General features: G+C 46.4%; 1 protein-coding gene across 1 annotated transcript in view; it reads left to right on the forward strand.

The window, feature by feature from the left end:
- CFAP251 (cilia and flagella associated protein 251) overlaps window positions 1-14025 on the forward strand; it is a 66193-nt gene that overhangs the window by 17322 nt on the left and 34846 nt on the right. Inside the window, exons 7-14 of the mRNA XM_066260647.1 lie at window positions 1096-1207; window positions 1467-1547; window positions 3375-3452; window positions 4792-4842; window positions 7290-7504; window positions 11052-11246; window positions 12559-12809; window positions 13576-13727. Of these exons, the coding sequence (XP_066116744.1) occupies window positions 1096-1207; window positions 1467-1547; window positions 3375-3452; window positions 4792-4842; window positions 7290-7504; window positions 11052-11246; window positions 12559-12809; window positions 13576-13727 (1135 nt within the window). The remainder of the gene's footprint in view (window positions 1-1095; window positions 1208-1466; window positions 1548-3374; window positions 3453-4791; window positions 4843-7289; window positions 7505-11051; window positions 11247-12558; window positions 12810-13575; window positions 13728-14025) is intronic.

Raw genomic sequence — 14025 nt, forward strand, 5'->3', positions numbered from 1 at the left:
TGACGTATAAGTTTATAAGTTTAAAAAAAATGCAAGTCCCTCCTCACTCCAGCCCCTTCTCCAGAGTCACCGTTGTTTAGTTTGGAGTCAGTCCCCCAGATTTCCTCCGTGCTGATAGGTGTGCACACCCAGTCAGGACGGGCTGTGTATACTGTGTGCAATTTGCTTATTTCACACAGTTTTGGTAACTTTCCCCAATCTGCCTCATTCTTCTTGAGGGCAGTCTAGTAGTTTTTCATTATTGTGGTTATGTCATAACAGTTCTTAAACCATTCCCTTGTTGATGGAGATTTGTGTTATCTCTGGACATTTGCTGTTAAAGTCATGTCATCGTGAGCATGAAGGAGATCAGTCTCTGCATACATTTGCTGTGGAGGTGGGACTGTCGGGTGTGGTGAAAACTTGGAAAGATACAGCTAGGTTGCTGTCCGGGAAGCCTGCACTTCTTGACGTTCCCACTCGTGAGAGAACGCCATTTTCCTGAGAGCCAGGACGGATCTCATCCTGGGCACCTTTTCGTTGTATTTTCGTCCTTGACGCCTGGCTTAGAGCTGACACTCAGCCATGGAGAGAGGCTTGGAGCTCACGAAGAGAGGAGCTGCCCCCAGCCATTTTAGTTCTTGATGTAGCATTTGCCTAACATAAAATGAGACATTTAAAAGCAAACAAGTCCGTGGCAGTTAGCACATTCACAAGGTTGTGCAACCACCACCTCTGTCTGGTTCCAAAACATTCTCATCAACCCAAAAGGAAACCCCCTTCCCATTTAATAGTCACTCCCAGCCCTGGAAAAACAGCAATCTGTTCTCTGTCCCTACGGATTTGCCTGTCCTTAGGTTGCATGGAAATGTAGTCAGACCGTCTGTGGCCCTCTGTGTCTGGCTTCTCTCACTCAGCATGATGTTCTCAAGGTTCAACCACGTTGTAGTAGGGGTCAGTGCTCTGTTCCTTTTCATGTCTGTGTCGTATTCCATCGTGTGGAAATACTACATTTATTTATCCATAGTGGTTATGTTTTTGAGGTGGGTCACTCTGGGAACCAAGGCAGACCCAGTGAATGCTTGTTCCCACCCCCACCCCCATCCTGTTTTGCAGGATTCCTGTGCACACAATATTTGACAGCTGCCCAGAAGGCAGTGGCATCAAAGCCATAGCCATTACCCATGACGCCAAGTATCTGGCAACCATCTCAGACGCTGAAATCCAGGTATAGGGACCTTTGGGGTGGCCTCAGTGGGCTGGCCAGCCCATTAAGAGTGTCCCCAGGTGTAGCTCTGCTTGGGCCGTATGACATCTGTGATGCTCTCGGGGTGACCGGACTCCACAGCGTGCTGTCAGGGGCTCTGTGCTCATGGCTCAGCTCATGGTGCTGGGCTCAGTGCACGGAAGTTACAGGGTCACCGCAAGAGGTGTGGTTACGTCAGCGGCCCTCAGAAATCTCATTTCCCTGTTGCTCTCACTTACAGAGAGTCTGCATCTGGAGGTGGACTTTAGCAGCTGAGACACCAGCCTGTACCCTGGACCTTCCCAGAGAGTATGGCTTTCAGGTGAGTCCCACTGGAACCTGTAAAGATTTACCTAAAGTTGCACTCAAGCCAGGCCATGATGACTTTTTGCTCTAGTGGAGTTTTGTTACGTGTGTTCCTCCTCCCTCCTGTGCCCTCCCTTGGGTGCTTTTTAAGATTTTTCTCTTGGTTTTCAGCAGGTTTTTTTGTTTTGTTTTGTTTTAGAGAGAGAGAGAGTCAGAGGGATAGATAGGGACAGACAAACAGAAATGGAGAGAGATGAGAAGCATCAATCATCAGTTTTTTTGTTGCAACACCTTAGTTGTTCATTGATTGCTTTCTCATATGTGCCTTGACAGGGGTGGGGGGCTGCAGCAGACTGGATAACTCCTTGCTCAAGCCAGCTACCTTGGGCTCAAGCTGGTGAGCTTTTGCTCAAACCAGATGAGCCCTTGGCTCAAGCTGGCGACCTCGGGGTCTCGAACCTGGGTCTTCCGCATCCCAGTCCGACGCTCTATCCACTGCGTCACTGCCCGGTCAGGCTCATCCTCTATTTCTTACATGTATTAATGACAGTGACTGTCAAGTCTGTGTGTAGTAACTTTAGTACCTGGATCTCCTGTGGGTTTCTTTCTTTTCTTTTTCTTTCAAAGTTCATTGATTGATTGATTTTAAAGAGTGAGGAAAGGAGAGAGAGACAGACAGAAACACTGATGTATTCCTATATGTGCCCTGACCTGGGATCAAACCCATAACCTTTGTGTATCTGGACATTGCTCCAACCAAATGAGCTATTTGGTCAGGGTTGTGTGTCTCTTCCTTTTGACTGCTTTTTCTCCTTGGTTTTCAGTCATTTGGATGTGTCTCTTTCATGTGCCTGGTTATTTTTCATTGGATGCCCAATGTTGTGCTTTAAAATCTGTAGGGATCATCTGAGGCTCAGGACAATAACTTCCTCCAAGGAAGACTTAACTTTTTACTTCTTACAGGCATGTCCCAAAGCTGCCACCTTCATCTAATCAGAGATCGAGGTGGTTTGCGGTTGGTTTTCGGTCCTTGTGAGGTCTCATCCAGGCACCTGGTTTCCTGGGTTCTTCACCCCGCCCTTGCCTTTGCGCTGACTTGATAGGAAATCTCAGCCCCCGCTTGGGTCGTTTTTGTTCCCGAGTGAAGCCACCTCGGCAGAAGCACAAGAATGGGAGGTGGGCTGGGCGTGGCCGGAGTGAGCAGTACAAAGCGTTTCTCCACCCTGACTCTCAGTGCTGCCCCTGCAGGCGAGCATGTCGGGCTGCAGCCACCCACCCCCGCACCCAGGCCATTTTCAGAGGCGTGCGGAAAGTTTCCCCACGGATTTCTCACTTTTTGCTGTGCTCTCTTTTAGTTTCTGCACTTCATGCTTCCGTCCCTTCTGTAGTGTCTGCGGGGTGGATTTTGGGGAAAGGGGCCAGGCAACCCCTGCTGTTCACCGACATCCAATATTGGGCATTCATTCCAAGCTACCCTGTGGCCAGGTCAGATTTAGAAATGTATATGCAACAGTCTTTCTCCCAAAGGACACAGGATAAAGGTTATTGGTGAATACTGATTTACTTCTGCTTGCTCCAATTTCTAGATGACTAATTATAATAAATGAGACTAAATAAGAGAGGGAATAAATACATCAAGACCATTAATTTTAACCCTCAGTATTTAAATTATGTTCCCATTGCTTATAAAATATCATGTCTTTTCTGTTTTATATCTCTGCTCATTTATTTTAATAAAACTGCCCCTTCATTTTAACATTTAGCTTAACCAGAAAGAAACAGCAAGTTTTTTTGTTGTTGTTTTTTTATAACAGAATATGTCTTCATCCTTTATATATTTCAGAACTACCTTGTTTTTAATCCAAGAAATAATAAAGAGTTGGTGAGCAATAGTAAAACACAGGTGATATATTATTTTTGGGTAAGTAAAAATATTTTGATTTGTTTTAAATGTACGGACAAGTTCCATGTTCATTCTTTGAGTACAGGTGTTTTGGAAATGTAACAATATTTTATGGACTTAGGAAGCAATAAATATATATTAAAATGTTTTGATTTAATGACAATATTTATTTTAGTCACATTGGAAGTTAGCATATTAAATCAGAAGTAATTTAAATTTTATTTAATTTTTTAAAATAATAAGGCAAATATTTATGTGAGTATATTTACCAGGTCTAAATTACAAGGTTTTTTGTTTTCTTCTGTTTTAAGATTTTGGACTTCATTTCCTTTTAGAGAGGACTTAGCCAACAGATCAGCAATAGATGTCCTTGACACAGGGCAAATGATGAGATTAAAACAACATCAAAAAAGTTAAATATAAAATTACCCTATGAGTCAGCAATTCCTAGAAAGACCTGGAAACAGGCAAACCAACAAATACAGGAGCGCCAGCAGCATTCACAATAACCAAAAAGTTGAAACAAACCAGGTGTTCATTCAAAAGGTGAATGGATGAACAAAAAGTGGTCCACCCATATGATGCAATATTACGTAGCCATTGAAAAGGAACGAAATACCAATTCATTCCATAGTGTGGATGGATCTTGAAAATATGATGCTGAGTAGAAGCCAGACACAAAACGTCAGTAGTGTAAGAATTACACTACTATAGTATTGTAGTCTATTTATAGCAGTGTAGTCTATAGTAGTGTAAGAGTGTATAGTAGATATCCAGAATTGGTAAACTCATTGAGATGGAACACACAATGGTGGTTGTCAAGGGCTGGGGAGGGATGGGGCGGGGCTGCTTTGTGGGTTGGGGTTTCCTTTGAGGGGACAAACCAGTCCTGGAGCGAGACAGTGTAGCAGTTGCATGGGATTGCCAACATACTGAATGCCAAAAAAAGCATACTGAATGCCGCTGAATTATATACACTTTGAAATGGTGAATGGTTAATTTTGTGTGATGTGAATTTTATCTCAATAAAGGATGCCGATCAATAAAAAAAAACATTGATTGTCTGATTTTCAGTGATGGTCACTATTACTTCAGGCGTTTATGGTGGGTTGGGAGCCTTATACACATAGATTTCAGATTTGCATTAACGGCCATGTCGAGTCACAATCACTTGTGGCCTTTCCTGTCTAGCTGCTTCTCTCTCTGAATGTTGTTAGCTGTCCCTGGAGGCAGCAGTTCTTGCACAGCTCTGACTCTGTCTAAAAGCATTTGTTTTGACTTTGTTGTTACCTAGTTCTTCCTTTGGAAACCAGCTCTTTTTTTTTAGTAGTGATGATTTTTTTTCTGTATTTACCAGTATGAAGAGGGAGAGATACTTACTCACAGTGCCCCACTTTTAACAGAAAAAGTGAGTATGCCTGTAGCTATTTTATACATACTATTTTGTGGAGAAAAAACCTGTTCATTTAAGTGTAGTCATTTTGGGCTACTCTGTATGTCTTAATCTGGGGAAATAATTTGAAAATTTTAGTTGGATCGTTTACTATATTGAATTAGAAAATAACGAAAGTACTGTTAAAAATAAAGTGTTACAGAAAAGGAAGTCTACTCCCATGAGAAAAAAAGAAAAGGAAAAAGCTATGGCTTTTGTAAGGTATATATGCATAGGACAAAGGAGGAAGTTAAGATGGAGTCGTATAAGCAGAGTAGTTGAACATGGGTGGATGTCTTTTGAGCCGCTCAGGGTTCAGAGTAACAAGAAGTGATATTGGGTGTTTAGATGTTAAGAGCCCCTAGAAAGCTAGTGAGTCAGGTGTCAGAGGAAACACCTATCCTGCTTGCTTACTGAAAGCGATCGCACGCGAGGTGGGACTGAGTCCCGTCTTCCGCAGCGCATCCTTACTCAAGACCCATCCTTACTCTGACCTGCTTCCAGTGAGAACCACACAGGATGAAGACAGAGAAAAGACAGGATTGTTCTGCTTCCTGTCTTCTCTCTTGGTATGACTTGCAGAAATCTAGTTTTTCAGAGGGCATGCCAAAGAAGAAGAAAAGGACGAGACATAGAAGCATCGGAAAGACAAGTCTGTCTGCAAACTCTGTTTCTCGTACATCAAAGCATCAACAAGTAATAAAGCATCAACCTGGAACGCTGAGGTTGTAGGTTCGAAACCCTGGTCAAGGCACATATGAGAATTGATGCTTCCTGCTCCTCCTGCCCTTATCTCTCTCTCTCTTTCTCCCTCTCTCCCTCTCCCCCCCTCCGTCTTTCTAAAATGAATAAATAAAATTTTAAAAAAATTTTTTTAAATCATCAACAAATAAATACAGCCAGCTCTATTTATTTGTGAAAGCTATGTTCCATAAAGTCTCTACAGTTTGAAATAATAAAAATGCCTTGTATTGACAAGGGGCTGCTCTTAGAAAAAAAAATGTGATGCCCTTGCTTAACCAATTGTTGTTATTATTTTTTTTTTCATTTTTCCGAAACTGGAAACGGGGAGGCAGTCAGACAGACTCCTGCATGCTCCCGACCGGGATCCACCCAGCATGCCCACCAGGGGGCGATGCTCTGCCCCTCTGGGGCGTTGCTCTGTTGCATCCAGAGCCATTCTAGCACCTGAGGCAGAGGCCACAGAGCCATCCTCAGCGCCCGGGCCATCTTTGCTCCAATGGAGCCTTGGCTGCGGGAGGGGAAGAGAGAGACAGAGAGGAAGGAGAGGGGGAGGGGTGGAAAAGCAGATGGGCACTTCTCCTGTGTGCCCTGGCCAGGAATCGAACCCAGGACTGCCACACGCCAGGCCGACACTCTACCACTGAGCCAACCGGCCAGGGCCCAACCAGTTGTTATTTTACTGACCCTCCTGTGTTCAGGTCAGAAGAGGTAAACCCCAGGTTTCTCTCTGTCTGATTAGACAAGTGAGTGGCAGACCTACTGCATCCTAGGACAGACTGTGGAGTGGCTGTCATTTATTCATCTGCCGCGCATTCACCAAGGGGCTTTACCTGCTGCTCTGGGTTCTTCCTATACCTCCTCTTCAAGACATTGTCTAAGAAAGATGGCCTCATGCCTTATTGTATGTAGCACCAATGTGCTAAGGAGTCTGAGGGGGCATTCCAGTGTACAGTACTTAATTTATACTGGAGAGAAAGTAATTTTTTTTTTTATTCAGTGAGAGAAGGGGAGGCAGACAGATAGACTCCCGCATGTGCCCCAACCAGGATCCACCCTGCAAGGCCACTAGGGGGCAATGCTCTGCCCTTCTGGGGTGTTGGTCTGTTACTTGGCAACTGAGCTCTTCTTAGCACCTGAGATGGAGGCCATGGAGCCATCCTCAGTGCCCGAGACCAACTTGCTCCAGTCAAGCCATGCCTGCAGGAGGGAAAAAGAGAGAGACAGAAGTGAGAGGGGGAGGTCTGGAAAAGCAGATGGGCACTTCTTCTCTGTGCCCTGACCGGGAATCAAACCTGGGACATCCACATGCAGACTGACGCTCTACCACTGAACCAACTGGCCAGGGCCAAGAGAAAGTAATTTATGATCAACAAGGAGACCAGGAGAATTATTTTATGATCTTTTACACCAAGGGCTTGCTTTTGCACATGACAGACTTTAGTTTCTTTGTCAGTCTCTGAAACCTCAGTAAAGAAACTAACAGATATAAACAGTAATTGACCGCTCTGTCACTTTAAACAATTTAATGAACAGAGTACACAACCCAGAGCTTCCTGGACCTGGGCAACCCATGGGGGAGTGGTTTTGCAGTGTCATGTTATAAAACACTGCGTGTTGATAAAAGCTTTGTTTTATATTTATTACCAACAGTAACTCATAATCTGCCTTTTGAAATGCAGACCTTCAACAAGCTCGTGGGAAAGTTCAGCCAGTCCGTCTTCCATCTGAATTTAACTCAGGTGCTCTCTGCAACCGGGGAAGGGAAGCTGGTCGTCTGGGATGTGCACCGTGCACTGCCATCTGCCTCCCCGTGTCTGGGCCTCCCCTATATCAAACCCTGCAAACTGGTTCATTTGCAGAAAGAGGGTATTACTGTGCTTACTACAGTTGACAGGTAATTCACTTAACTAAAAAAAAGCAGCTAAAGATGAGGACAAAAGTGTTTTAAAACCCTTTGCATGCATACCTGTAATATGTCTCTGCATAGACTATTTCCTGAGGAATTAGGTGGGCATGGTGACTGCCTCTGAGGACAAGAACTGGGGACCAGGATCAAGGCTGGGGGTGGGCTGACTCCTTTTTATAGCCTCATTGGTGCTAATGGGATTGCTTTATTTTTAAACCATAGGCCTATATTACTTTTTTTTTTCTTTTTAATCCCTTTGTGCTGATGAGACAAAAAGTAACTGGTCTTTTTTTCTTCTCCACTAAACAGACTTGTTTAGCACCCTTAATTTTACACACTTTCAGAAAACAACATGAATAGCAATATTGTTTTTCTACTCACAAAACGGCCTTGCCTGACCAGGCGGTGGCGCAGTGGATAGAGCATCGGACTGGGATGCGGAAGACCCAGGTTCGACACCCTGAGGTCACCAGCTTGAGCGTGGGCTCATCTAGTTTGAGCAAAAATTCACCAGCTGGGACCCAAGGTTGCTGGCTTGAGCAAGGGGTTACTCGGTCTGCTGAAGGCCCATGGTCAAGGCACATATGAGAAAGTAATCAATGAACAACTAAGGTGTCGCAATGCGCAACGAAAAACTAATGATTGATGCTTCTCATCTCTCCATTCCTGTCTGTTTATCCCTGTCTATCCCTCACTCTGACTCTCTCTCTCTGTCTCTGTAAAAAAATAAAAAAAATAAAAAAATTAAAAAAACAAAAAAACAAAACAGCCTTTAGCCATTATGAAAAGATGAAATACAACATAACTTTATAAAGTTAACTAACCCTTTGATTTTGAGAGGCTGTGTGGGGCTCATGGATGATGATTAAAGCCCTCACATGGCCCTGGTCAGTTGGCTCAGTGGTAGAGCATTGGCCCGGCATGTGGATGTTCCAGGTTCAATATCTGGTCAGAGCACACAGGAGAAGTGCCCATCTGCTTATCCACCCCTCCAACTCCCTCTTCTCTCTCTTTCTGTCTCTCTCTTTTCCTGTAGCCATGGCTCGATTGATTAGAGTGAGTTGGTCCCAGGTGCTGAGGATGGCTCCATAGAGCCTCCACTTCCCGTGCTAAAAATAGCTCCATTGTGAGCATGGCCCCAGATGGGCAGAGCATGAGTCCCAGATAGGGGTTGCTGGGTGGATCCCAGTTGAGGTACATGCAGGAGTCTGTCTTTCTAGCTCCCCTCCTCTCACTTGGAAAAGAAGGAAAAATAAATAAATAAATAAACAAACAAATAAAATAGAAAATAAAAGAATAAAAGCCCTTGCCTGGGGGGGGGGGTTCACATTCCAGACACTTTCTGTTTTGCTGAGTGGGCAAGGAACTGAAACTTGGTTGAGCCTCCATTTTTCTGTCTGTAAAATGGGCACAACAGTGGTATCCATCTCAGAGTGATTTTATGAGAGCTTAGTGAGACAGGCATGTAAAAGTCTTCACTCACTGTCTGGCACAGGTGTATGGGGAGGGGCCTCTGAGTCAAATTATTAGTTATTATTTGTGTACTATGAAGTTCCCAAAAATGACAGAGAGAATTCCCCTAGTGGCCGGGACCCTGCCCATGTGGTTGGAGTCACTCTGCCACCTGCTTTCCTTTTCCTTTCTTTTTAAAAAAGTACAAAGACACTGAGGTCCTGGCACAGCGTTACAAAGAGAAATGCAAATTGTTATCCTCACTCAGTGTGAAGAGAGCGAGTGGAAGAATTGCCGTTGAGGGCCCTGGCCGGTTGGCTCAGCGGTAGAGCGTCGGCCTAGCGTGTGGAGGACCCGGGTTCGATTCCTGGCCAGGGCACACAGGAGAAGCGCCCATTTGCTTCTCCACCCCTCCGCCGCGCTTTCCTCTCTGTCTCTCTCTTGCCCTCCCGCAGCCAAGGCTCCATTGGAGCAAAGATGGCCCGGGCGCTGGGGATGGCTCTGTGGCCTCTACCTCAGGCGCTGGAGTGGCTCTGGTCGCGACATGGCGACGCCCAGGATGGGCAGAGCATCGCCCCCTGGTGGGCAGAGCGTCGCCCCTGGTGGGCGTGCCGGGTGGATCCCGGTCGGGCGCATGCGGGAGTCTGTCTGACTGTCTCTCCCCGTTTCCAGCTTCAGAAAAATGAAAAAAAAAAAAAAAAAAGAAAAAAAAAGAATTGCCGTTGAGGGTGCAACTGACCTTGAATTAGTTGGGGCTTAGGGCCCAGTTAAAGACTAGGCCTCCATTCCCATCTCTTCTTGTTCAGTGAAACCCAGCCAGGACCAGGGGAGCCAGACCACGAAGACCAAGGTCTCCCAGGCATCCCCAAATTACGGCCCACGGGCCGCATGCGGCCCCCTGAGGCCATTTATCCAGCCCCCCACTGCACTTCCAGATGGGGCACCTCTTTCATTGGTGGTCAGTGAGAGGAGCACTGTATGTGGCGGCCCTCTAATGGTCTGAGGGACAGTGAACTGGCCTCCTGTGTAAAAAGTTTGGGGACTGCCTGACCTGTGGTGGCGCAGTGGATAAAGCGTCGACCTGGAAATGCTGAGGTCGCCGGTTCAAAACCCTGGGTTTGCCTGGTCAAGGCACATATGGGAGTTGATGCTTCCAGCTCCTCCCCCCTTCTCTCTCTCTGTCTCTCTGTCTCTGTCTCTGTCTGTCTGTCTCTCTCTCTTTGTCTCTCCTTCTCCTCTCTAAAATGAATAAATAAAAATTAAAAAAAAAAAGTTTGGGGACTCCTGCAACACTTGGTCTGTTTTTGCCATTGCTGTCCAGCAGAGGGCAGTGAAAGATGTTTTAGTCAGTTACTCTGCCCACCTACCTGCCTTGCTTATTGATAAGGAACCTCATTTAATTGCATATATAAGAAGAAGTTCAGCCCCCCTATACACTTCCCCCATGATTAGAATTATGTCAGAGGTTTAAAAAAAGCAAGCCCATTTGGGATGGATCTGAGGACTGGAAATCAAAGCCACTTAGTCACGTAGCTCTGCCTTTGGCTGGAATGACTGGACAGGGTATTTATGATTGCTCTAACAGCAAGGCCTTCCCATCGAGTGGCTTGTGATTTTGGAGGGCTGGTAGACAGTCTCTGTTGTTATCTGTGGGTCTCATGGTGGAGAATGGAAGTCACCATGGCTGATTGTGGAGGGCAGGGAATAGCAGAGCGTGGATATGCCTGGATCCCTGCTAGTCTAGCTATGTGGCTCTGCTAGGGTTGCAGGCATAAGTATATCCCATGCGATATGGAGGATATACTTATACTAAAAGATGGCTCATTGTTGATCTGAAATCAAAATCTAACTGGGCCCCCTGAATTTTTATTTGCTAAATCTGGCAACCTCAGGCTTTGAGAAAATCTCCTCCCTACCTTCTCTGAGCCTTTTCTAGATATAAAGGGGATTAGGGTAGAGCCAGCCTCGCAGGGCGGGGGGCTAAGTGAAGTTTTTGCCACACCTGGATTCTAGAGCCGAACACAAGATTAAGTGTGGCACTTACCACTGTTCTGTAGCAAACTGATGTTGTTTTTCATGTCAGCTATATTGTCACAGGTGACGTCAAGGGTAGCATTAAGTTCTATGATCAGACCCTGTCCATTGTGAACTGGTATAGTGACTTCAAACTCAGCACCATAAGAACATTGTCCTTTTCAAAGACTCCAGCAACTCTTCCCACTGAACAATCAAACTACCCTTCAGATTGCACTTTAAAAGGCGACTTTTTTGTTGTAAGGTAAGTTGTTAACGAATCCGGCCATTCGAATGGTCAGCAATGATCGATGTCTTCCTTAGGTCGGCGTGCCCTGGAATGTCTACCTTGTCCCTGGAGTGTGAAGTAGAAAGGACAGGCCTTCCTCATCGATCCTTTACCTGGCTCGTCAGTGGATCTCTTTGGCTAATTATAATCACTTATCATTCTTTTTTTTTTAAACGAAACATTATTTTCATTATAAGAATCTTTTGTCCCTGACCAGGAGGTGGCGCAGTGGATAGAGTGTCAGACTGGGATGCTGAGGACCCAGGTTCAAGACCCTGAGTTCACCAGCTTGAGAATGGGCTCATCTGGCTTGAGCAAAAAGCTCACCAGCTTGGACCCAAGGTCGCTGGCTCGAGCAAGGGGTTACTCAGTCTGCTGAAGGCCCGCGGTCAAGGCACATATGAGAAAGCAATCAATGAACAACTAAGGTGTCAAAAACAAAAAACTGCCTGACCAGGCGGTGGCGCAGTAGATAGAGCGTTGGACTGAGATGTGGAGGACCCAGAGTCGAGACCCCGAGGTCACCAACTTGAGCACGGGCTCATCTGGTTTGAGCAAAGCTCACCAGCTTGGACCCAAGGTCGCTGGCTCGAGCAAGGGGTTACTCGGTCAAGGCACATATGAGAAGGCAATCAATGAACAACTAAAGTGCCCCAATGAAAAACTGATGATTGATGCTTCTCATCTCTCTCCGTTTTTGTCTGTCTGTCCCTACCTATCCCTCTCTCTGACTCTATCTCTGTCCCTCTATTAAAAAAAAAAAAAAAAAGAATCTTTCGTGACTGGAGGCTGGAAAGGGCTTATTCCTGAATTCTAATCTCTGCTCCGTCTGGAGTCTTTTGCTTGCACATTGGTCTCTTCTTGAAGCTGAGTTTGTCCTAGCAGTGTGGTTAAAGGCCTTTGATAATCAATAGCCATAACATTTCAAGATGGAATTATCTGTGAGTCTGCTTAATTACCCTTGCAGTATCTGCAGGCACGGCTGTATGTGTGCACCAAACTCCATATTTGCATACACAAATGAATATTTGCATGCGCAGATTAGCTAATTGTACAACTGACTGTCCATCTGCATGCTTAATGACTCAATTTACATGTAGAAATGTGGGCTTTTTCACTTGCAAATAGAGGCTGTTGGGTATGAGCGGTATATTTTTGGAGACGTTGGGTTAATAATGTCACTAAATTACAGACGACAGAGGCGTTCCGGGTGCAATTAGAAGCCGCATGGCTGGCGCGCCCGCTCCCTGCAAACAGTGATGCCATTTGCTCTCTCCTTGGCAAACAGGGATTTCATCATCGGAACATCTGATGCAACTGTGTACCACTTAACGGCAAATGAGACCAAACTTGAGAAGTTATTTGTAGAGCCCAAGGGAGCCATTTGTGCCATCTCCTGCCACCCATATCAGCCCCTTCTCGCCATCGGGAGTTTCTGTGGGATGATCAAAGTGTGGGACTATGCAAGGAAAAAGTACCTCTTCAGCAGGGTCTTCGAGAAGGGGCGTGGAGTCCAGAGTCTGACCTACAACCCCGAAGGTATTTTCATTTTTATCAGCCTATCTTAGGTTCCAAATCAAAACCAGCCCACATGGCTATGGCCTTGGCTGTCACTGCTCCTGGAAGTTCTCCTTGACCCCACCTCCCCGCACCAGGCTAGCTGACACACCTTACCCCTCTGCATCCTGCAGCCCTCTGTGCTTAGTAGCATCTAAGCACTCACCCTGGGGTGTCATCATGCTTTTCAGATTTTTTTCTTTTTTGGGGGGGGGGTATTTTTCTGAAGCTGGAAACAGGGAGAGACAGTCAGACAGTCTCCTGCATGCGCCCGACCGGGATCCACCCAGCACGCCCACCAGGGGGCGACGCTCTGTCCACCAGGGGGGATGCTCTGCCCCTCCGGGGCGTCGCTCATTGCGACCAGAGCCACTCTAGCGCCTGGGGCAGAGGCCAAGGAACCATCCCCAGCGCCCGGGCCATCTTTGCTCCAATGGAGCCTCGCTGCGGGAGGGGAAGAGAGAGACAGAGAGGAAGGAGAGGGGGAGGGGTGGAGAAGCAAATGGGCGCTTCTCCTGTGTGCCCTGGCCGGGAATCGAACCCGGGACTTCTGCACGCCAGGCCGACGCTCTACCACTGAGCCAACCGGCCAGGGCTGCTTTTCAGATTTTTACCTCCTTCCAGAGACCATGTGTGTCCCGTTCGTGGCTGTCTCCTCGGCAGCTAGAGCAAGGGCCTGGCGCGGAGCGTGCGGTTCTTACGTTCGTGACGTCCTTTCTGATCGCTGTTCTCTGGCTTGTGGTTTCAGGGGCCCTTCTCGGAGCTAGCTTCACAGATGGGGCAGTTTACATTCTGGATGCCATGTCCTTGGAAAATGCAATCCCAGAACCTTTCAAATATTCCAGAACCAGCGTGACTCATATCAGCTTCTCCCACGACTCCAAGTATATGGCGACTGCTGTAAGTGTTTCTGCTAAGCGCGGTCCCCGTGGTTTTAGCAACCTCATTTAAAACAGAAAGACAGAGGGGGCTGTGGTGGTGGGCGGTGGCAGCCAAAGGGTGCAAGGTTTCTTTCTGAGGTGCTGAAATGCTCCAAAATTGTGATGGGTGGTTGTACCATTCTGAATATATATACTAAGACCCATGTAACTGCATGCTTGAAATGAATTGCAGTGTAGATTCTATCTGAATCAAGCTGTTATAAAAAGAGAAAGGGCAGACAAAGGCAAAAAGGGTCCGGGCTTCCATGGAGAATGAG

The sequence above is a fragment of the Saccopteryx bilineata genome, chromosome 2 (genome assembly GCF_036850765.1).
Source record: "Saccopteryx bilineata isolate mSacBil1 chromosome 2, mSacBil1_pri_phased_curated, whole genome shotgun sequence".
NCBI lineage: Eukaryota > Metazoa > Chordata > Mammalia > Chiroptera > Emballonuridae > Saccopteryx > Saccopteryx bilineata.